This window comes from Lepidochelys olivacea (assembly GCF_965140295.1).
Source record: "Lepidochelys olivacea isolate rLepOli2 genome assembly, chromosome: 10".
Classification (NCBI taxonomy): domain Eukaryota; kingdom Metazoa; phylum Chordata; order Testudines; family Cheloniidae; genus Lepidochelys; species Lepidochelys olivacea.
This window is the reverse complement of record NC_140420.1, coordinates 40,170,384-40,193,207: the sequence shown is the minus strand read 5'-3', so window position 1 is coordinate 40,193,207 and position 22,824 is coordinate 40,170,384. Positions and strand designations below refer to the sequence as shown.

The 22,824-nt window shown below is 48.5% G+C and overlaps 1 protein-coding gene across 2 annotated transcripts in view; it reads left to right on the top strand.

Moving 5' to 3' along the window:
• The window catches only part of PML (PML nuclear body scaffold), a 41,234-nt gene extending 18,637 nt beyond the window's left edge, over nucleotides 1-22,597 (top strand). For both annotated transcript variants that reach the window (XM_084642310.1, XM_084642309.1), the window contains exons 7-9: nucleotides 3,354-3,406; nucleotides 19,300-19,447; nucleotides 20,314-22,597. In XM_084642310.1, coding sequence (XP_084498436.1) covers nucleotides 3,354-3,406; nucleotides 19,300-19,447; nucleotides 20,314-20,888 — 776 coding nt within the window. In that variant the 3' untranslated portion in view covers nucleotides 20,889-22,597. The remainder of the gene's footprint in view (nucleotides 1-3,353; nucleotides 3,407-19,299; nucleotides 19,448-20,313) is intronic.
• The last annotated feature ends 227 nt before the right edge of the window (nucleotides 22,598-22,824 follow it).

Genomic DNA, 22,824 nt, shown 5'->3' with positions numbered 1-22,824 from the left:
ACTCCAACGAGAAACTTCAAAACTGGAATTAATTTGCAAACTGGACACCATTTAACTAGGCTTGAATAAAGACTGGGAGTGGATGGGTCTTTACACAAACTAAAAACTATTTCCCCATGCTAATTTTTCGCCTACTGTTACTCACACCTTCTTGTCAACTGTTTGAAATGGGCCATCCTGATTATCACTACAAAAGTTGTTATTCTCCTGCTGATAATAGCCCACCTTAACTGATGAGTCTCGTTAGAGTTGGTATGGCAACACCCATTTTTTCATGTTCTCTGTATATATATAGCTTCCTACTGTGTTTTCCACTGCATGCATCTGATAAAGTGGGCTTTAGCCCACGAAAGCTTATGCTCAAGTAAATTTGTTAGTCTCTAAGGTGCCACAAGCACTCCTCGTTCTTTTTGCTGATACAGACTAACACAGCTACCGCTCTGAAACCTGTGTTTTTATAGAGAATCTTTAGTTTTTACATTTTGTGAAAAAATAAGAACATGTGCAGTGGAACCCCGATTCTCTGATCTAATTGGGACCAGCGACAGATCAGATACTTAAAAATTCAGATAATCAGGAGACCGGGCAGAGCTCCGGCTGTCAGCCCCGGGCGGCAGGGCTCAGGCTGCTAGCTGAAAAATTGTAAATAGATCAATCAAACATTGTGTTCAATGGATACCTGTCTATACTGTGGCTAGGGAAACTACAGTTCAGTGTTTCCTTTTAATAGTGGAAAAAAACAGATTTTTATGTTTTTTGTCAGAGAATTCTTTTTGTGGGGCGTTATAATGGAAAACTAGGATCTCTGATACTAAGCAGCACTCACCTCCATTCGTCAAGGGTATTTCTTCTGCTTTTTGCAGCACTTAGCAACTCCTGTCCTTGTTGTACAGAGATGAAAAAATATGGGACGTTCCTTGTAATAAGGGACTATTGGTCACCCTAAACCAAGGATATCTGGGATCAGTTCCCAGCTCTGTCTCTCAGCTCTGGGTGACCTTAGCCAAGTTGTCACCCCTCTCTGTGCCTCAGTTTCCCCAATTGTAAAATTGGGATATAGATACTGACCTCCCTTGTAAGGCACTTTGAGAGTGAAAGGGGAAAAGCGCTGTGTAGCTGACCACCTCCAGGACCTTGCAGGGTTGAGTCCCAATTGCCCAGAGTTCACATTGGGATGGTGAGAAAAGCTGACCTACATCTCCTGCTTTCTATGTCCTACCCCTGGTGCTCCTGCAGCCGTGTCTCCCACCCAGCCCTCTGTGTTAGAGCACCCTGAGCTACACCTGCCTGTAACACCCACAAGGCACCAGGACCCAGATCTGCAAAGTGACTTAGGCACCTAACTTCCATTGAAATCAATGGGAGTTAGGGCGCCTGAAGATCGGGGCCTCAACTGCTAGGTCAGTGAAGCCAGGCTGTTCTGACCATACCCCTTTGGGTGCCCCTGCCTCTCCACTATGGCAGGCAGCATGGAGGTGGTATGAGAGAGAGGTCCTATATCAGCAAGTACCACACAGGGGTGGGGGGAACCTTCTTGGGGCCGCTTAGCAGGCTTGTGAGGCCACAGTGCTTGGCAAGGCAGGCTCAGGCACAGTGCAGCCAGGGGTCAAGCCCTACCAGTCTAAAATGCAGCCACAGCCTTCCCCAGATAGTACTGGGCCCTTCCCCAGCCCTCCAAGTCAGATGAGTCCCAGCTGGCAAACAGACAGGGACTGCAGCGGGGACATCTGGTGGATACTTTTAAAAATGCAGCCTCCCATGTTGTTTTCCATAGTGAAGTCCTTAGAAGCGGAGCTGAGAGATACAGCTGCTGGTCCAGCAAATCCCTTCATTTGAGTCCTGGGTGTTTAAATTTAAGATCTTTGCTAGATCAGGGCCATAGGCCAAAGGAGAGACCTGTTTTCAGAGGTGAACCAACCCCCTCTGGGTGAACAGGCTGGTGAGGCAGAAAGATACAAGAAGGCTTTTGGAGGACTTTCACAGGAGAATGCTCTTGCACCAGCCCTGGGCAGAGAGCCAATCAATGGCCCACAAGCAGAGGGAATGGTGAGGGGAGGAGAAAAAATGCAATGTCCATCAGAGACGATGGACCATATCCATGGAGGGAGGCAACTTCCCACTGGATCCTGGAATGTAGGGGAGCTGGCAGAGGAGCTGGACAAGGCAGTGATGGGGCCACACTTCCAGGGTAGGCATGAGGAGGCAGGTAACAGGCCCTGGGAGAGAAGTGGCATCCATGGAGCCAGATGAGGAAACAGGCTAGCAGCAGGAGGCGGTTTCAGTGTTGTCGTTGGCTGAGACATGCACACCCCATCACACTTTAGTACTTCCACACATACCCAGCCATCACGTAACATTGCCTGGCCGGCCTGCAGGGGCTGTAGTGACATGTGCTTAGTAGTGACTCCTTATCTCAGGGTAAAGGGTTGGGTTCCCTAATTGTCACAGCAGCCCAATGAAAATCAAATGAGTTGGAGCTTCAACATGTAAAACCAAATGTCCACTGATGGAGCCTTTATAGTCATTGCAGAGCAGTTGGCTTCTCAACCTCTTTCATGGCGTGATGCCATGTTACAGCAAAAAAGTTCAGAGACCACCCCCCCCCTTCCAATAATTTTGGGACCTCTCCCATGTAGCCATAAAGAGAAATCCCACCCACCACATCCCCAAACTGTTCATGAGCCCCTTGCTAAGGATCTGGACCACAGGTAGAGAATCCATGATCTATAGCAACATCTAGGAACCTTGATTTTCCTGGGTCCACATACAGACAAACAGGGAACTGTTCCAAAATGAGCGACTGAAAATAATGAGGAGTTGAAAGGGTTGACTGGGGAGGAGATGGGAAAGGCTAAATTCAGTGTGGCTAGACAGTGATGCAGAGAGACACAACCACACAGCCTCAACACCCAGGGAAGGAAGAGAGGAAGGGCAGCAGAAGGTCTCAGGAGTGGAACTAGGAGTAAGGGAGGAAAATAAGAAAGTAAGGAATAGAAATGCCTGGCTGATTGGAGGCTATGATGCTGGAAATGATTCCCTGAAGCACTGGACTTCTTGTAGCAGATCAGGGCGGGAGGGCAGCACAGAGGTGAAAAGTATTTCAGCTGGGGTGAACAGGAAAATTGGCACATGCAGCAACGAAGGAAACTGTCTCTCTGGAAAAGCTCTCGCTGCTACACCCTAGCCAGTGGAGGGGGCTCTAATTCAACACTCATCAACCAGCCCGCTATGTGGCCCTTATATGTGTGGCTGGGGAGGGACCCACGTTGCTTTGCCAGTTTTTCCTCTGTCCTGTACCCTTTCGCGCTGTGCCTGTTCAAACTGGCACTTGACTCCCTGTCTTCTGTTTGCAGAAGACTCCAGCATTGTGATAAGCAGTTCCGAAGATACAGACGAAGACACGGTGGTGAGTGAAATAAAAGCCCAGCATCCACTGTAACTGGGATACAATATGGATTGTGCCAAAATGCTGCGAGTTGCTGCCGCTCACGCTGCCTCTTGTAAGATCAACAGCAGTGAATGCAAACACAAGCACGCAATGGTTGGAACATTCAGCCACCTGCCTTAGCATTGCAATTCTCCCCACTTGGTTCAGTGCGGATTCTGAGACCATGCATTAAAGGTCTGGCATGTCCTAAGGATCCACATTAATCTGCCAGTCACATACCTTTCCAGATTCCTAGGTGTGGGCAAGAAAACCTCTCCTTAGTTGGATGAGAGTCATCAGGCAGGTATAAGTTTAACCTTCTCCTCCAGGACTCTTTCTGAACAAGTAACCACATTATCTGTTGGCTCCTCTCCCCATAACTCGGTCAGATTCCAGCAGAAGGAATCTTCTGGGACATTTCCAAACATTCTTCCACCACCCTGACGTTTGTTCAGAAAAGAGTTCTCATCATCTGCTTGCTCGCTCTCTTCTCCTTCAGCGACTCTATGCCATTTCTCAATGCACCACAATGGGTTGAGCTCTTGCTTCTGTAATAGCAAGAATAGGTTATTAGCTACTTTTTGATTGCTTAAGAGCCCTTCCAAAATGAAGCCAATTGTGGATTTTCCCCCAGCTGTTGTTCCCAGTGATCTACACACCCTTCTCTCTTTCCCAGATAGGCACATGCCTCCCCTTCACCAGTTGCATTATGTGTTTGACATATCCACTTCCTGCTCCTAGACAGTGTTGTCTAGTGGATAGGGCACGGGACTAAGACTCAGGAGACCTAGGTTCTATTCCCGGCGCTGCCACTGGCCTGTTGTGTGTTCTTGGGCAAGTCACTTCAGCTCTCTGTGCCTCAGTTTCCCCCTCCCCCCTGTAAAATAGGAATAACGCTACTGCCCTCCTTTGCAAAGCAGTCTACAGATGATCACGCTACCTGAGAGCTGGGTATGGTTATTCTGCAATGCGTCTCAGAGACTGACCTGAGTAGAAGTAGATGGCTGCTGACTGTACATCAAGTCACAGGCAACCACGGTTGCGACTGACCCAAGCACAATGCCCTAGGCTGAGGGATATAGAAATAGATCGCTAAATGCCAGCCAAAGAAAACAAAAGCGGACAAATCTGTCCCTGCTGTAACCTCCCCTGAAGCCCAGAGAGCCACACAGGTAATATTTGGTCCAAGGTGTCATCCCGTCTCAAACATGCACTCTTTACTGACTTCACCTCTGAGCATGGAACAAGCAATGTAAGTCCCCTCTCCCTTCCCAGCATGGGCAGCCCTCACCCCCGTGCTTTGGTGATCTCCAGCTGTTGGCAAACTCCCTCTGGACCCATATCCCTTAGCCCAATTGCTGCAACTCCAATGTGGTAAGCCAAGTGGCTCCACCAGGGGCCGGATTTGCCACTGTGTCTTGTGATGTCACTCACACCTGTGCAAAGTGGGCGTGAACCAATACCATTCGGATCTGCTCTGCTCACGCTGCCTAGGTGTAATTGACTATGCAGAGTGCAGGGCAGCAGGGAACCTGGACCCACATGTATCGTGAATGCTGCTGTAACTGTCTGAGGCGTTTTATCTTGCAGGGAATGTGCCAGCAAGTACTTTGAAATGGTCTCACGTCATATGTAAATACAGCTTTGCAGCTGGTGCTGCAGAAGTGGCACTCTCAAGGCAATCTGTGTGACTGTCCCCCTCTCTCAGGGAGTTTATTTCCTCCTTTGTGGGTGTTTTCTTTTCCTGGTTTGTAAGAAAATAAGTGACCAGCGCTTAATTAGAGATGGCCCCAAAAAAGTTAAGATCTGGATTCAGGTCCAAACTTTGCATCTTTCCTGAGATTTCCAAAGAAGTCTAAGGGAACTGCTAAATCTCCTAGTGGAAATCCCAGCTCTTTTGCACATTTCTATACTTAATGTTTCCAGTTTTGTCCAGTCCAGAAATTCTGCCCAGTTGGTATTTTTTCTGGAACTCAAGCACCTTCCTACATCATTCTTGTTGAGATGTTCTGGTATTATTCTTTATTGATGACACTGTAACAAAAATTAAATAGGAGGAAGTATGCTTTATAGAATTTTGCAGTATTTTGCTGAACTAGTTTCTTCAAGCTTAACTTGGATAGCAGTACTGTGGTACACTACAGAATGAAATGTATAAAAATAATTTTTTATAATTGGTGCTGGTAGCACGTGACCTAGTTAAGGTTGATTTCCAGCTTGCTCTTCCAGAGGCTCATAATTTACACAGACAAATGTAGGCTTCAATTTTATGTTTTTGTCTCAGCCAAAAGAGGAATTGTTTGAGCCACTTCATTTGAGCTATTTGTGAGTTATTGGAGAGTGGGGGAGTGGGTGAACAATAATTCCTATTAGTCTCCATCAGAAAGTGCTCTCAGATGACTCAATATGACTAAAATGTAGAGGGTCTAATTCTTCTCTCACTTCTGTCACTTTTATATTGGTTTCAGTGCACTCACTCTTGAGTTACACCAGAGTAGGTGAGAGGAGAATTTGGCCCAGGAACGTCAAACTTGTCTTGTTTTTAGATCTCAGTAAGATTTAAAACCACAGGCTACGTTTGTAGGCAGTCAGTTCAGATGGTTTGAAGTTTGGAATGTTAGAAGTCAGCAGTTTTGTGTGTCGCCATTAGAACTTTCCTGTTTTTTTACTCGTTTTAAGGATGACTTTGTCAAAGATGCCACCATTGTCCATGACACGCCGCACTGTCAGAGTCAAAAGACAAGTATCTCCGATTGAAGGAACTTACCCATTCTGCTCAAGAAATAGGCAGAGCTTTTAAGATCTTCAGACCAAATAGCTTCATATCAAGCAACTTACAAGATCAGTTAAGGATAACTGAATTAAGGATGTTATATTTAAGGATATTTTAATTAATGACTCTAGGGGCTGAAGCCTGTGGAATTTATAAGCCTCACAGAGAAGAGAATTTTTAGCTTAGGCCAAAGATAAAGCAATATGGCAGATTGTCTGTTCCAAACTGAATTGGCCCAGATCAAGGGAAAAGTTAGGGTATGACTCAAGCAATTGAAATCAGTGGGAGTCTTTGCATTGCCTTCCTTGGGCTTTGGATCCGCCCTTGGAGCTTTGATGCATGGAAACATTAGCGAATGAGGTTTTATGTAGTTTGTTTGTTACTGTTGGATCAGCATTAGCAATTATCTAGGGCCTATAAAAATGGGGACCATCTTTGATGCATGGGACAGGATAAGGTGTTCAGTGTGTAGAAATTTTAATAGTAGTTGTGTAGACAAAATGTCACGTAACACTTTGAAAAGGTACCACCCGCCCCCTACTTTGAAAACAATATTAAAAATCCACAGGATTCATGATATATTTAACCACATGACAAATCCTAGTGGCAGATATCCTTATAAATAAAGAAGCAGTTAAATTGATGGGGTGGGAAGGGACCTGTTTTCAGTGGAAGGGGTTGGATATAAAATTGGGATGGGACCATGGTTTTGGGGAATGTAACGTGGAGGTGCTTTTGTATGGGATAGTAATACAGGAATGTAAGTCACTCTTGTTACCCTCAATAAAACTATTTCCAAACTAAAAGCAACCCACTGCCATCTTCCTTACCCGTTTTCTTTGCAGTTTCTCTTTCCTTCTTCCAGTAGTGAATTGAGCCTAAATGGGAACTGGATCCAATCCAACCAAGAGACTTATGCTCATGCCATTCCTTCTTCCAATGCTGCCTCCTGCACCCCTGTCTCTCTGGTAAACCCTAACGCCTTCTGGCATTTTCTCCCACAGGCAGCATGGTCTGGAGGAACAAGCATGGAGTTTGGAGTCATAGGGGACTGGCTGCCAATCCTGGCTCTGCCACTGATTCAGTGTGTGGCCTTGGGTGGCTCACTTCACCTTTCATTCGTGTTTCCCCACCTGTCAAATGGGGATGATGATACAGGGGTGCTGGGAGGATTAATTAGGGTAGTGTCTGTTCAATGCTTTGAACACACCTCCCAGGCCAGGTGTCTGCATCCATGAATCCTCCTTTCATCTGTCCTTCATCATAGCTTCAGTAGGTCAGAGTGCTTTGACTCGACATGGAAGTCATTGAGCACTGTGGCTCAGAGCCCGCTTCCACCGCACTCCTGGCTAAGAACATCCAGGAGCACGTTATACTTTTCAAAGGATTCAGACACCTGACTCCCTCAGACTCCTTTGGAAATCCCAGCTACCAGGTGTAGAGTGAATTGGGACAATTATTAATCTAGCTGCCCCCTTTGCCTTATAAAGAGCTGCTGTCTGGCTGTATTGATGGGGGCCCCCTAATGTGTATCTCCATGGGATGCCGATGTTAGCATGGAAAGGAAGAAGCAAGCAGCCTAAAGGACCAGGCACATGGGCAAAGGCTTAGGTGGCCACTACCCCGAGTCAGTTGATGGCACCAACAGCAGTGAAAGGGGTAGCAGATGTAAGAGAACAGCAGAGCAAACCCAAGCCACGCATAAGGATAAGCCTGCTCAAATAAATGGCACTCATCTCACCCTTTAAGCAGCTGGTGAAGGACTCCAACAGATGCCTTCTAGGGGAGTTCTACCACCAAGGATCCTCCACAGGGAAAGTCCTGTCTCCAGCCCCATCCAGACTGAACCTAGGGACAAGGAATAGTTCTGCCTCCCATGAATAGTAACTGATGGGCAGAGACTGAGTTCAAGAGTACTCACAAGTTTAGAATCAAGAGTACTCACAAGTTTAGAACCAATTGGAAGATTGGGCCCAAAGGAATCTGATGAGGTTCAATAAGGATAAGTGCAGGGTCCTGCACTTAGGACGGAAGAACCCAATGCACAGCTACAGACTAGGGACCGAATGGCTAGGCAGCAGTTCTGCAGAAAAGGACCTAGGGGTGACAGTGGACGAGAAGCTGGATATGAGTCAGCAGTGTGCCCTTGTTGCCAAGAAGGCCAATGGCATTTTGGGATGTATAAGTAGGGGCATAGTGAGCAGATCGAGGGATGTGATCGTTCCCCTCTATTCGACATTGGTGAGGCCTCATCTGGAGTACTGTGTCCAGTTTTGGGCCCCACACTTCAAGAAGGATGTGGATAAATTGGAGAGAGTCCAGCGAAGGGCAACAAAAATGATTAGGGGACTGGAACACATGAGTTATGAGGAGAGGCTGAGGGAGCTGGGATTGTTTAGCCTGCAGAGGAGAAGAATGAGGGGGGATTTGATAGCTGCTTTCAACTACCTGAAAGGGGGTTCCAAAGAGGATGGCTCTAGACTGTTCTCAATGGTAGCAGATGACAGAACGAGGAGTAATGGTCTCAAGTTGCAGTGGGGGAGGTTTAGATTGGATATTAGGAAAAACTTTTTCACTAAGAGGGTGGTGAAACACTGGAATGCGTTACCTAGGGAGGTGGTAGAATCTCCTTCCTTAGAGGTTTTTAAGGTCAGGCTTGACAAAGCCCTGGCTGGGATGATTTAACTGGGAATTGGTCCTGCTTTGAGCAGGGGGTTGGACTAGATGAACTTCTGGGGTCCCTTCCAACCCTGATATTCTATGATTCTAATCTTCTTTGAGTGGTGGTTCCTATATGTATTCCAAATGTCGGTGTACATGCATGCCATGCGCCGGAGCTGGAAGGTTTTCGTAGCAGTGTCCATTGACCCGCACTTCATCTTGTGCTCCCAGCTGAGGCTATATTATGCTGAATGAGTCAACGCTGCACTAGTTCCCTCTTACTGCCGCATGTATAGAGTCAGACCCCCTCCTCTTCTGGGATCTCACTTTTTGACTAAGAGAGCACTTTCGACTGTTGTATATAGTTGTTGTTTGCTTGTATAGCATGGTAAGTACACATAGTAGTTAGTGTAGTTAATTAGAGATTGTTTACCCTGCTCATGGTACGTTTTCCCTCCCCCAAGTACTATGCCTCAAGTTCCAGGGTTTAAAAACTGCTTTGTGCCCCCACTTGTTCTCGGTGAGCGACGAGCACCAGCATTACCTTTACTGACGTGGGGAGGTTCATATCGCAACTTGTTGCAAGATCTTTAAGTCCTTCCTGCCACGGACTTGGGAAGTGCAGGAACTTCACCTCAGAAAGTTGGTTATGGAGGAGGCCATGAGACCGCAGGCACGCTCTGATTCAGAGCTGTCACTGCAGCGCCCATCACCAGTGGTGAGTGCTCCTCCCAGCACTTCCCATGCCGCCGATCTGACAGTACTGACAGTCAAGGGCGAGCCGAGACATGAGGGTACAAAGCATTCTCATGGGCATCTGAGCAAGTCCCCATTGAGGGCCACCTCCAAGCATAGCGTTCCTTTCCCGAACCAGACCAGGTTGGGTGAGGAGTCATGTACCAGCACTGATGCACCAGTGCTAAGCTTCCCCGTACCGAGAGTGAAGTAAAGCACAAGAAGGATCTGGTGGTACTGCTGGTCGTCCCAGCATCTGCCTGCCCTGACCGGTCTTCAGCTTGCGCACTGTCCAACTGCCTTCGCACCTATCGGTCCAACCATCTCCATGAACACCACCTTGGTTCTCCAGTGCTTCCAGAGACATCCCCTGGACTCCTAGCCGTTTGGAGCCTCTTCTCCCCACGGGGCAACTGGAGCTGCCCTACCTGCCTTCTCCACTGCTTGCCTGCAAGCTACCCATGCCAGTGAATGAACAGGGTCCTACTGACTCCCCTTCCTCTCTATGGCCCCAGATGACCAAAGGCAATATCAGGTCCTGTTACAGCAGGTAGCTGCGGATCTGGGCGTACAGTTAGAGGAGATCCAGGATCAGCACCATCAACTGCAGGACGTCCTCCAACCACAGGGACTGTCATGGCTAGCACTGCCCATTAAAGATGCTATCCTTCAGCCCACATGGGCAGTGTGGCACACCCCGCTTCCTGTACCCCCACACCAAAATGCGTGACGTGCTAGTACTTGGTACCAACTAAGGGGACGGACTTTCTCTTCTCCCACCCATCCCCCAGCTCTCTGGTTATGCATGCAGTGATGGAACTGGTGTGCCAGCACACACAAGTCCAGCCCTCCAGACTGGGTGGCCAAGCGCCTCGACCTTTTGGGGAGAAAGGACTACTTGGCAGCTTTGCAATGCCAAATTGCAAATTACCAGGTTCTGCTGGCTAAGTATGATTTCAACAACAATGCTGCACTAGCAAGAACCAACACTTTAATGCCCTGGTGGAAGAGAGGTGCCTGATGGCCAAAGTGGGCCTCCAACTGGCAGTCAATGTCATGGGCAGGTCTTTTTGCTCTCTTGCCATGGGTGTTGTCATGTGACAAGACTCCTGGCTGCAGTCCTCTGGCTTTCCTCAGGAGGTCCAAACCTCCCTTTTGACGAGGACAGGTTGTTCTCTGACAAAACAGACTAGTTCCTTCGCTCGCTGAAGTACTCTAGCAACTTTGCGCTCCATGGGGATCTATACCCCAGCCCTCCAACGCAAACAGCAGCACCAACCATTCCACCCTCAGCCATATGCACCCTACCGGCCTGGTATCAGCGGCACCCCCCTCAAATCCATTGTGACATGGGCCTTCCTTCCAGCAGACCGCTTTGTGATGTTGACAGCCATAGTTGTGGACTTACACTGCAACCCTCGCACCACAGTCTGCCATTTCCTCTCCCTCCGCTGGCACATGGCAGTCTACACCTACGTGACACCACATGTATGTCTGCACATGCGTTGCTTCCAAATGTGACTCCTTTCCATTTACAGACCCTACAAGGGACCAGTTGGATGCCAAAATCATTTTCCCAAAGACAGTTCTGGCCTCCCTCACCTGGTGGACTGACCCTTCCAAGGTCCTGGTCTGTACCCCCTTCACCCAGCACCATGAGATGATCCAAGCCACGTACATCCCAGACACCCGACATTTCCTAGCCAACATGCTCAGTGGGACTCTCTACCTCCACCATGAGTGGGAATTACACAATCACACTCTCTGTTCCATCTTCCGCACGTGGGGCACCCCATTCTGGGACCTCTTTGCCACTCACGACAACCGCGAGTTACCCCTCTATGGTTCCAGGTGAGCCAATCGGGGACGACTCACAGGGTGATGCTCTTCTCCTACTCTGGATGGGCAATCTCTGCTATGCCTTTTCCCCCCATTCCGCTCCTCCCACAAGTCCTCCGCAAGATTCACCGGGACCGTGCCACCGTCATTCTCATGCCACCATTCTGGCCTAATCCGTTCTGATTCACAGACCTCCTCAGCCTCTCCATGCGTACACCTACTCCACCTCCAGCTGCTCCTGGACCTCCTCACACAAGATGGGGACAGAGTCCAGTTTCCCAGTCTGGGTTCTCTTCACCTCACGGCCTAGTTTTTGGAAGGGGCTCAAGAGTAGACATAAGAACATAAGAACGGTCATACTGGGTCAGACCAAAGACAAGGCATTGTCCACTCTGCTGAGACACTTCCTTAACCAGAGCAGGAGGGTATGCCCCTGGACCTATTCAGCCGCATAGCCAGGAGGAGCGATCCAAAAAAAAGGCACTACCCGCTGTGGCACTTATACTCACCCAGCGGCGCTCCAGCGGCAGGCCCTCACTCGCTCCGGGTGTCTTCGGCACTGAAGGTCCCGCCGCTGAGGTACCACCGAAGACCCGGAGCGAGTGAAGGTCCCGTCGCCGAAGACCTGGAGTGCTGCCGGGTGAGTAAAAGCGCCGCAGCGGGTGGCGCCTTTTTTTTGGATTGCTCCCCCTGTTCCCTCAACAGGAGAAAATTTAAAAGGCGCCAAGACATTGACAAGGTGCCACTTGTGCTCAGTGAGGGAGCAGCCGCTGCCCCGCTCCCCCCCTAGTTACGCTACTGGACCTACTACTAAGATAAGTGTAAATGCTTCACCTCATGTCCTCCCGACCATCACCATCAGCTGAGACCAATACTCATACTTATCATCCTCAATTATCTCCTCAAACTCTAAATGTAGGGCCTTTCCCTCAGCTCGGTATGGGTCCCCTGGCCACACTTGATGCCTTTCCCCCCCTGTGGATGGCAGCTTGGTGTTCACGCACCCTACCACCATTCATTTCATAAAAGGTGTCCTCAGCAGTTTCCTGACAGTACTTAAGCCCATGCCCCCGTGGACCTTGCCCTTCTTCTATCTGCCCTCACGAAGCCGCTCTTCGAGCCAATGGCGACATGTTCCCTCTCCCATGTCTCCATGAAAGCAATATTCCTAGTGGCTATTACCTTGGCTAGATGGGTCAGCGAACTAGCAGCCATGATTGCTGACCCCCCACTTACACAGTATTTCACAAGGATATGATTTCCTGACAGCTGCATGCTAAGTTCCTCCCACAGTTGGTTTTGGAGTTCCACCTCAATCAGTCTGTTCACCTCCTTGTCTTCCATCCCAAACCAACATACTGCCGCCTGACAGAGTTATGGTGTACTCTACACAAGCGCAAGCAACCACATCTGCCTACCTGATGGATGTCTCCTGGCAAGTCACATGTTGAGCAGCAACATGGTGCTCCATGCACAGATTCACATCCCATTATGCCATTGCCCAAGGGGGGCTGATGATGCATCAGTGGGATGCGCCATACTACACACTGCACTGCCTCTTGCATCCTCACACCCCTCTCCACACTGATCACTGCTCAGTACTTACCCAGGTTTGGAATAAATATTGGGACCATCACTCAAAGAAGAGGAGACTACTTACCTGTAACTGGAGGGTCTTCAAGATGTGTGCCATCCATCCCCTCAGCTGTGGACTGCACTACTCAGCGGTAAGAGTGTCACTGGAGTGGCACAATCCACACGGCCTAATATAGCCTCAGCTGGGGAGTACAAGACGACGCACGATGCACGTGCATATCAACAGACACTGCTAGGAAAGCCTTCCGGCGTATGGCGGGCATGCACACCCATGTTTGGAATACAAATAGGGACCACATATCTCAAGGAACCTCCAGTTACAGGTAAGTAAATTCCTCTTATGACTGTGTCCTGAATCTTCTGGTTTACACCAGTGTAAATCAAGAGTAACTCTACCCCTATCAGCAGGGTTACGTCAATGTAACAGTAGTGTAAGAGGAAAAGCTAAGACCTAGAATTGTTCCCTATAGTGTGCGGGCTTGCAACAGAGTCCAGGTGTGCTGTGAATTCTCTATCTAGAGACAACTGGCCTCGCATACAGTGTGCAATTCACAGACTACTTGGTCTCAATCTCTGTCTTGGTCATTTGGTGATTCCCTCCCCCTTAACTCCCCTGCCCAAAATGATCAAGTGTGTTGGTTTGGAAACAAGGGAACTGGACAACCAAGTCAACGCCCCAACTCGAACACGATCCAATGGCTGGAAGTTGAAGTTGTCTAAGTTCCATTTTCAAAAGTGACTTCATCACGCAGGCCCAGATCCTCACAGATATTTTGGCACCTAACTCTCATTGATTTCAATGGCAGGCACCTAAATATTGTGGGGGACCTAGATTTAGGAGCCTATATCCCATTAACAATCAGTCGGGTTTAGGTTCTTAAGCCACTTTTGTAGATGAAATTTATGCTCCTGAGTCACCTAGGCACTTCAGGAAATTTTACCCAAGAACTTCACAGCTTGGGGCTATCTCTGTGTGTTACTGCTCAGTAACAATGTGCAGATGTGCTTGGCTGGGCTGTAGCAGCAGTTAATAGCAAGAGAGTTTCCCTGAGTGCTTTTTTGTTCCTGAGCACACTGGGGATACTCTGGCACTGACGGGAAATGTGACTGGTAGGGGAGAGGGGCCAGCTGCTGGGTTTTTATGCAAGGCCTCCTCCATATCCTGTCCGGCAGGGAGCTGAGTTCATGCTCCCTCACTGAGCAAACAGTCTGCTCCACTAGTTGAAAAATGCCACAACAGAAGCCACAATTTCTAGTGAGCCCTCAGATTTGGCAGGAGAATTCCAATCTCACAGAACCCCCCCCGATTCCAATTCAAATTCAGTCAGCAGCAGCCACCGTAGCAGTAATGCGGAGCACATTTCAACTTCATAGCACTGCACATATGGTACCTAAGTAACCCTCCCAGCAGCCCTGAGACATAGGCACAATTATAGCCTAGGAACTAGAACCAGAGCCATAACTGGGCATTTTAGCGCCTGGGGCGAGCAAGCATATTTGTGACCCCTACCAATTTTTTCCACTCACAAGTGACAGGGGTTGTGGTATGGGGCACACAGGGTTGTTACCCCGAAAACAGAATTTGGGTTCCCTGAGATGACTAATCTGTTCTCATTAGATATTAGGTCTCCAGGATGGCTAAGGAAAAATCTTAGAGGGCATGGATACAGCCCTCCGATAAATGAGTGACACAAGCCGTGTTTTAAACAAGGTGCCCTTTATTCCTCATAACAAGCTAAAGATCACCCTTTCTTGATGTTAACACCTCTTATAGATGTTATAAACCCAATCCTTGGCACAAATCCCTTATTGATATTATAAGACACAAATCCCTTCCAACAAGTTAAAGAGCACCCCAAACCATATTGCTTTACAGTACAAAGTGATGCTAAGTGATGCACTTTGCTTTTGGTCATCAGTTGTTCACAGATCACTGACAGCAGTTTTTAAATATATTTTTAGGTCCTACATATATAAATTCCTTTTACAATTACCACACACAGATAGATCTTTATAAACCCATGCACACACATATACACTAACACTATACTATACCAGAACTAGAACTTTGTCTGACAAACTTACTCCACTGCACTGTCTTGCACGCTCTCTCTCTGCCTCTTCTCTTGAGGTCTCTGCTTCTTATCTCTCTCTCTCTGTGCACTCCAGTGGCAAGGCAGGGCTCCCTCTGCTGCTCTCCTCTCTCTGCCAGCTCTCTCAACCATCAGCTCTCAACTCCCACCAGCTGTCAATCCAATTCAACTGACACACTGACCTTTATACCATTCTGTCAGGGAACTTTCTGTACACTTCTGCTCATATCTTGCTGTCAGATCTGTCTTGGACGCATGCCAGCTGTCAACATTCTAAACTGTCAGTTCTATTTTTAGCCTGCAATCATTATTTACCTGACAGTGGTATGATCTTCTGCTGTTTTTAGCATTGTTGTTCACCACCTTTTCCCCGCCAGTTTGGTTTTCCCACCAATTCTGTTTTTCGTGCTCTGTGACCTGCAGCTTCTAACGATGAAGTGACTCTTGCTTATTCAAAATGAAATCCAGGAATATAAAATGGAGCCTGGGAACCCCCACAAATAAAGTGACCAGGTGTCCGCTTTTCGACTGGAATACAATGTCAAAAAAAGAACCCTGGCAGCTCCGGTCATAACTGCCGACAGGGCAGTTAAAAGTCCGGTTGGCAGTGCTGCAGGGCTAATGCAGGCTAGTCCACACCTGTCCTGGCTCTGCGCTCCCTACTCCCACCCCGAGCACCAGTTCCGCACTCCCATTGGCCAGGAACCATGGCCCATGGGAACTCCGGGAGCGGTGCCTGTGGGCGAGAGCAGTGCGAAGAGCCACCTGCCATACTAGGAGCTGGACCTGCTACTGGCCGCTTACGGGTGCAGCATGGTCCACGGTGCCAGGACAGGGAGGAAGCCTGCCTTAGCCCCCGAGCTGTGCCACTGACTGGGAACAGCTGGAGGTAACCCAGTGCCCCAACCCCCTGTCCCAGCCCTGAGCTCCCCCCAAACCCAGAGCCCCCTCCTGCACACAAAAGCCCTCCTGCCTGCCCCACCCCAGAGCCTGCACCCCCAGATGGAGCCCTCACCCCCCCCCCCCGCACTCCAACCCTCTGCCCCAGCCCAGAGCCCTCTCCCACATCCTGAACCTCTCCACCCCACCCCCCAGCCTGGAGCCCCCTCCTGCATCCCAAACCTGTCATCTCTGGCCCTACTATCAGGCATATGCTCCCAAAATTTTTGCTACCCTGCCCCCCAATGCAGACAGGCTGGGTGGCACACTAAGGAGAGTCAGGGGCTGGAGATGGCACTCTCTCCCTAACCCTGGTGCATGGGGCTGGCCCACCAAAGCCTTGCCACCCGGGGCTTTACATGTCACCTCTGTTTCTGCCCCATTTTTCCGCCTCCACCTGGGTGGCTGCCCCTTTCGCCCTGTCTTGGTTACGGCTCTGGCTAGAACGCTGGACTGGAACTTAGACTCATAGATTTGAAGGCCAGAAAGGACCATCGTGATCATTTGGATATGATACCTGGATATGAGTCAACAGTGTGCCCTTGTTGCCAAGAAGGCTAATGGCATTTTGGGCTGTATAAGTAGGACCATTGCCAGCAGATCGAGGGACGTGATCGTTCCCCTCTATTTGGCACTGGTGAGGCCACACCTGGAGTATTGTGTCCAGTTTTGGTCCCCCCATGACAAGGAGGATGTGGAAAAATTGGAAAGACTAGATGGACTAGATGACCTCCTGAGGTCCCTTCCCTGATATTCTATGGTTCTATGATTTAGTCTGACTTCCTGCACATTGCAGGTCACAGAACCTCACCCACCCACTCCTGTAATATACCCGAACCTCTGTCTGAGCTACTGAAGTCCTCAAATCATTATTTAAAGACTTCAAGCTACAGAGACTCTGCCATTTGCACTAGTTTAAACCTGCAAGTGACTGCATGCTGCAGAGGAAGGTCAAAAACTCCAGGGCCTTTGCCAATGTGACTTCGGGTGGGGGGAAGTCCTTCCTGACTCCATATGGCAGACAGTTGGACCCTAAGCATGTGCGCGTGGCCCACCAGCCAGACAGCTGGGAACGAATTTGCTGTAGTAACTCGGAGATCTCCCCATCTACTGTCCCATCAGCATCCATTGGGGATATTTATTACTAGCTGTCGTTGATAGGCCACATGCCATTGTAGGCAGTCTCCTTATACCATGCCCTCCATAAACTTATCAAGCTCAGGCTTGAAACCAGTTAGGTTTTTTGCCCCCACTGCTTCCCTTGGGAGTCTGTTCCAGAACTTCACTCCTCTGATCATTAGAAACCTTGATCTAATTTCAAGCCTAAACTTCCTGATGGCCAGTTAATATCCATTTGTTTTTATGCCAACATTGGCCCTCACCTTAAATAACACCTCTCCTTCCCTAGTATTTATCCATTTGATGTATTTATAGAGAGCATTCACATCTTCCCTTGTGAGAGCTGGGTTCTGTTTGTGGCTCTGCCATTGGCCAGTTGCATGACATTGGGCACATCACATCTCTCTGTGCCTCAGTTTCCCCTTCTGTAGAAGAGTGTTGCTGATGACACTATATAGAAAGCAGAAGATCTCAATGGTCAGTATCAGTGTACCCATTGTACAGATGGGAGGGAAGTGGTTTGCCCAATATCACCTTGCAGGCCCATGGCAGAACCAGGAATTGAACCCACATTTCCTGCAGCCCAATAGAGTGCTTAAAGCCATCACTCTCCGTTTGCAGGTGGGAAAACAGAGACACAGCAAGGAGCAGCGGTCGTATCCCAGCGTATACAAGGCACCAGTGTCAGAACCTAAATAGGAACTCGAGAGCTCTGGGCCTTGGACCCCTGGCCCACACCTTTGTCTAGATATGACGCAACAAGGGCTAGTTTGCTGTGGGCAGTCCATGGCACAAACTCTGGGATCTTTCATATGCAGGTTACCTTCTGTGAAAAAGTGGAAGCAGAATAGCTGATTTCTCATTCCAGGGGAGTGGCAGCAAGACCTAGCCTCTCAACTGCTGGGAACAGAAAGGAAAAGTCAGCACAGTGCTTTTGGCCTTGGGTAACTCCATTGATTATGGACTTCCTTCTGATTTATACCAGTGTAAATGAGAGCAGAATCAAGGCCTGGCATACAATGTGTTCCTAGTATGCAAAGGAGAGAGAAGAATTGTTTCAAGGGGTATAAACTTGCATGAATGCAATGAAACTGAGCAGAAGATGATGTAAGCTGGACAGCAGGCAGTATTTCTGTAGTCTATTGGAAAAGGGTAGTGTCCCTTTAAATAGCTGGTGAGCCCTCCAGTGGCATTCACCATGTTCTAAAACCCACCATAGCCCAACCAGCCCGCCATGTGGAGTGTAGCCCTGCCTATTAGGGTATATTTAGTAACCACAATTATTTGGGACCTGACTCGGCAGGGTGGTTTTTGCAGATTGTGTTTACAAGACACAACAATTTCCTAAGCTGCAGATCTATTAAACTCCAGACTAGTCTCCCAAGCAGAATGGCAGACGTGCAGGCACATCTGGAATAGAAAAAGGATTGGAGACTGTCACATAGGAAGCAACCCTGCATTTGTCCAAGGAGTACAGAGCCTTACAGTGCTTAGTCTGAGTGCTTCATAAATACCAAGGGGGTGAGAGAGACAGAGAGAGAGGAGAAATTATCAGAAATGTCTCAACATTCTGCCCCAAATGTTTCAAATTTTGCAGAAAACCAAGAAAAAACAATAAAGCATGGAGAAAATTTTCACAAAATCTGTGCCCCCATTTTTCAACCAACTGCAGAGTAGGTCAACATATTTCATGTCAGGTGAGATTTCAAAATTATGAGGTGCCAGTGAAAACCTGGAGAAAAAGAATATGAAAAGGAAGTGTCATCCATTCCCATCCGCTTTTTTGTTTTTCATCTGGCTTCCACAGCATTAGATATGGGCATTGAGAGATCAGACAAGACCATGGAACAAGACTTTTCTACCTCCTCCTTCTCCTTTCCCTTTGGGGAGGGGAGCGGCCCCAAGCTCACACCACTGTCAAGGTGGTTACCTAGACAGGTGTTAGAGCGCAGACTTCAAACTCGGCCACTCCTCTACCCACCGGCTCGGCCACCTTTGCCCAGCCTCCTTTTCCACCTCTCAGCACATGCACAGGGCTCTCTCCTAGTGCAGGTGAACCCGGCTGATTCTTGGCACTATTGGGAGCATGGTGCATTCTCTTTGGTTTTCTGTTGCAGCTCTCCAGCATGCTAGAGGGCAGCAAGGACTCCTCCTCATACCTGCCATTCGAATGGGAAAGCAGTGTGCCAGGCTCTGGGGTCGTGGCCAGCACTGGCTTTGGGGGAAGCACGTTGGTGTTCTTCGACATGAAGGTCAACAAAGACAGTGAGTCTGCTTTGCTCATTGAGAATCTCTATTAGCAGATAACCTGCATGGTATAGGCAGGGGTTAGGAGCTTCCATAGCAGCTCCTGCTCCTGCTCGGCTATTAAGCAATCCAGAGCAGATCTTTCTCCTGGAGTTCCTACAAACTCCAAGGCCGGTTCAGGTTAGACATGTGCAATCATACAGGGCTTCACACAAATCAGCGCCCAGCACCAAGAAAATCCTGAGGCTTTCATTCTGTGGCTAGGCCCAGGTCCACTCCCCCTTTGTTTATCCTTCTACCCATGATATTTCTATAGTGCCAATCACTATGGGGACAAGGTGCTTTACAGAGCAATCCAATGACTACTGTAATGACCCTAGCTGAGTCTTCACTGAACCTGAGCTGTATAGCTCCAAAGCACAGATCCCTGCCATTTGCACTAAAGGACTAACTTCATTAGCAGGAGGCAGCAGCAGGGCTGATATCCTCTTATATTTGCCAGCCACTATAGGGACACAGAAGCACACTTTGCTAGTGTGTTACATCAGGTGAATAAATAATTGGAATCTAAGCCTTCTCTGATCAGGATCTCGCTTAGCTCTATGCACAAGCATTCTCATCTGCTTGGAAAGGAGACAGCAGGATGGACTAGCTGGGAACCCTCTCCCCCAACGCTGCCTTTACACTCAGGCATCACTTATAGAATGCAAAGATCTCCAGCTAGTAGGCAGGGGGTCCCTACAATACCAGAGTTTGACAAGAACTAAGAGATCACTTGGCCCTCTGACCCCTTTTTCTCAGCTCCCCATATCCCAGTTCTCTCTGCATTACCGATGCTGTATGATGTCTCAAAAGTTCCTGATTCTGCCATTTTCCTACTCCAGCACAGATGATCACTCAGCTGGCTGCAGTGAATGGAGAAAACAGCTTTAAGGCTGTGATACAAATCCCAGAGACTGTGCTCGGTTTGATTTCCCAAGGTGTCTCCCTTGAGACAGGGCTAGAGAATTTTCTCTGCTACCTCCGCTCTGTTCCCAAGCCCATCTTAGTTGTACATAACTTCTGGACGTCGGAGCTCACTGTTCTCTTTAAAGCCTTGGATTCTTTTGCCAAGAAATGGGACTTCTGCACAACTGTCTGTGGTTACCTGGATACCCTGCCCTTGATTAAGGAAAAGATTCCCATGTTTGGTCTTTATAAAATGAAGAACCTGGTGAGAATGTACCTGCAGAAGCCGCTGAACGACAGCAGTGCTCTGGCATCGGCGAAGGCCCTAAGGGATCTGTGTAAACTTCTGGAGATCCACACAGATTTAGATCCGAGGCCTGCACTCTCTCACTGCAACCTGGAATCTTACACTTCCCTTCAGCCTTTGGTGCAGGAGAAATTGCTCACCAGGTCTGCTGCAAAGACTCTGGCAATGCGCAGTATGGTCCTCTGTGAACTGCAGGAGTCATAGCAGGAGAGAGGGCTGCCAGTGACTTCAGGTCTCTCCGTGATCAGCCTGAAGGTTTGAATGATAAGTTATATTATTATTCCGTGCTGCTGCTGACGGTCGACCTGCTTCTGCTGGTGCCGTCAATTGCCAGTGTATCTGTGCTTTGGATAATCGAGCTCTGTATTTCCGATGGACACCTGGGAGGAAGCTGCTAAACAGCTCTCCCTTTTCCTAGCAAGAGTGCAACAAGCTGCAGCGTGAGGCCATTACTAAGCTACCTCTCTTTAGGTGCTTTTAGCTTGTCAGTCACCAGACTGTCCCAGTGCTCTATCTGTCATGTATGATTAAACTACTTTTAAAACTAAGAGAGTCTCTAAGGTGTTCCTGGTTGGAATCTAACCCATGTCACAACTGTAGAGAGGCCTATTTGCTACACACGCCTTTGGAATTCTGGCTTCTTGCCCTAAACATGACTCTCTGAAATTAACAAGCATCTGATAAGAGATTTACTATCCCAAGTTAGGTTTTTCTAGTGTCTATCCTGCTCCCCAAGTCAGACTCTCCTCAGTTACAGAGGTATAAATCCTGATCAGTTCCACTAAAGATCTATGCAGTTATTGAATTCCTCTGATACAACCAAGAGCAGAATGTGGGCCACACTCACTTGCTTAAAGAGGAAGGATGGTGTGTGTGGAGGCATTGCATGGGGACTCAGGAGACTAGGCTTCAGTTCCTGATTCAGCCACAGACTGTCTGTATGACCTTGGGAAAGTTGTTTGATCTCTCAAATCCCCAGCTGTGAAATGGGGAATAATGAGCTGTCCTCTCTCTGTCGTGACTATTTAGACTGGAAGCTCTTTGGGGCAGAGGCTGTCTCAGTGTGTATGTACAGCACCCAGTATAATGGGGCCTGCGTCTCAGTTAGAGCCTCTAGGCACTACCTTAATGCAAATCATACTGCTCTCTAACAAAAAGCTACTTTCTTTTTGTGTGGGTGGTATAGTGGTGAGCATAGCTGCCTTCCAAGCCGTTGACCTGGATTCGTTTCCCAGCCAACACAATGATGGCTTTGGATGTTTTAGTTGGGGATTCGGGTGATTTAGTTGGGGATTGGTCCTGCTTTGAGCAGGGGGTTGGATGAGATGACCTCCTGAGGTCCCTTCCAACCCTGATAGTCTATGATTCTATGATTGAAAAGGACAGGAAGCTAGGCAGGATGGTCTGCAGGACTGCAGTCAGGAATCCTCTCCCTGGGAGAATATAGCACTGTAAGGAGATCACATCCAGCAGGAATCTTACAGCAGCGCAGGACAGTGAGGTACCCTAGAGGAGTGTTTTCGTCCTAGCCACCATTCAGCCCCACTGGCCAGTTTGATCGCTAACTAGTTGGTCGGGAGTTTAGTGCTCCAAGGGGAATTCCAGTTTACAGTGTCACAGAGATTCCAGTCACGGTAGTTACAGACAAGAGGAAGTCGCTAACCACACCAGAGTTAGCATGTGAAGAAGTCACTGTCCTGTGGCCTTAATATCAAGGAGATCACAACCTGGCCAACTTGCTCATTGCACAAGTCTTGCTGGAGTCCAGGCCTGCCCCCTTCCTATCCGTAATGCCAATGGGGGCAGCCTATCCTGGATGGAACTATGGGGCCCAACCCTGCCCCTTCTGATGCCAATGGCCCCAGTCCTACTCCAGAACCAGCAGTCTTTGCTATTCATCAGTAGTCACTGAAGAGTCTGGACAAAGACATTTCAGATCATGGATTGTTCACCAACGCTTCATGTTGACTGGTCACTGTTAATGATTCCTGCAGTATGATTTGTCGCCTAAACCACATGCTCTCATTTGCACTCCCTGAGTAGATATCTGAAACTAGTAAAATACCAAGTAAGGAACTGCTGTCTTTCCAGCACTGTTTTTCAGACACCACAATTCATTAGAGTGGAAAGTTCAGGGCCA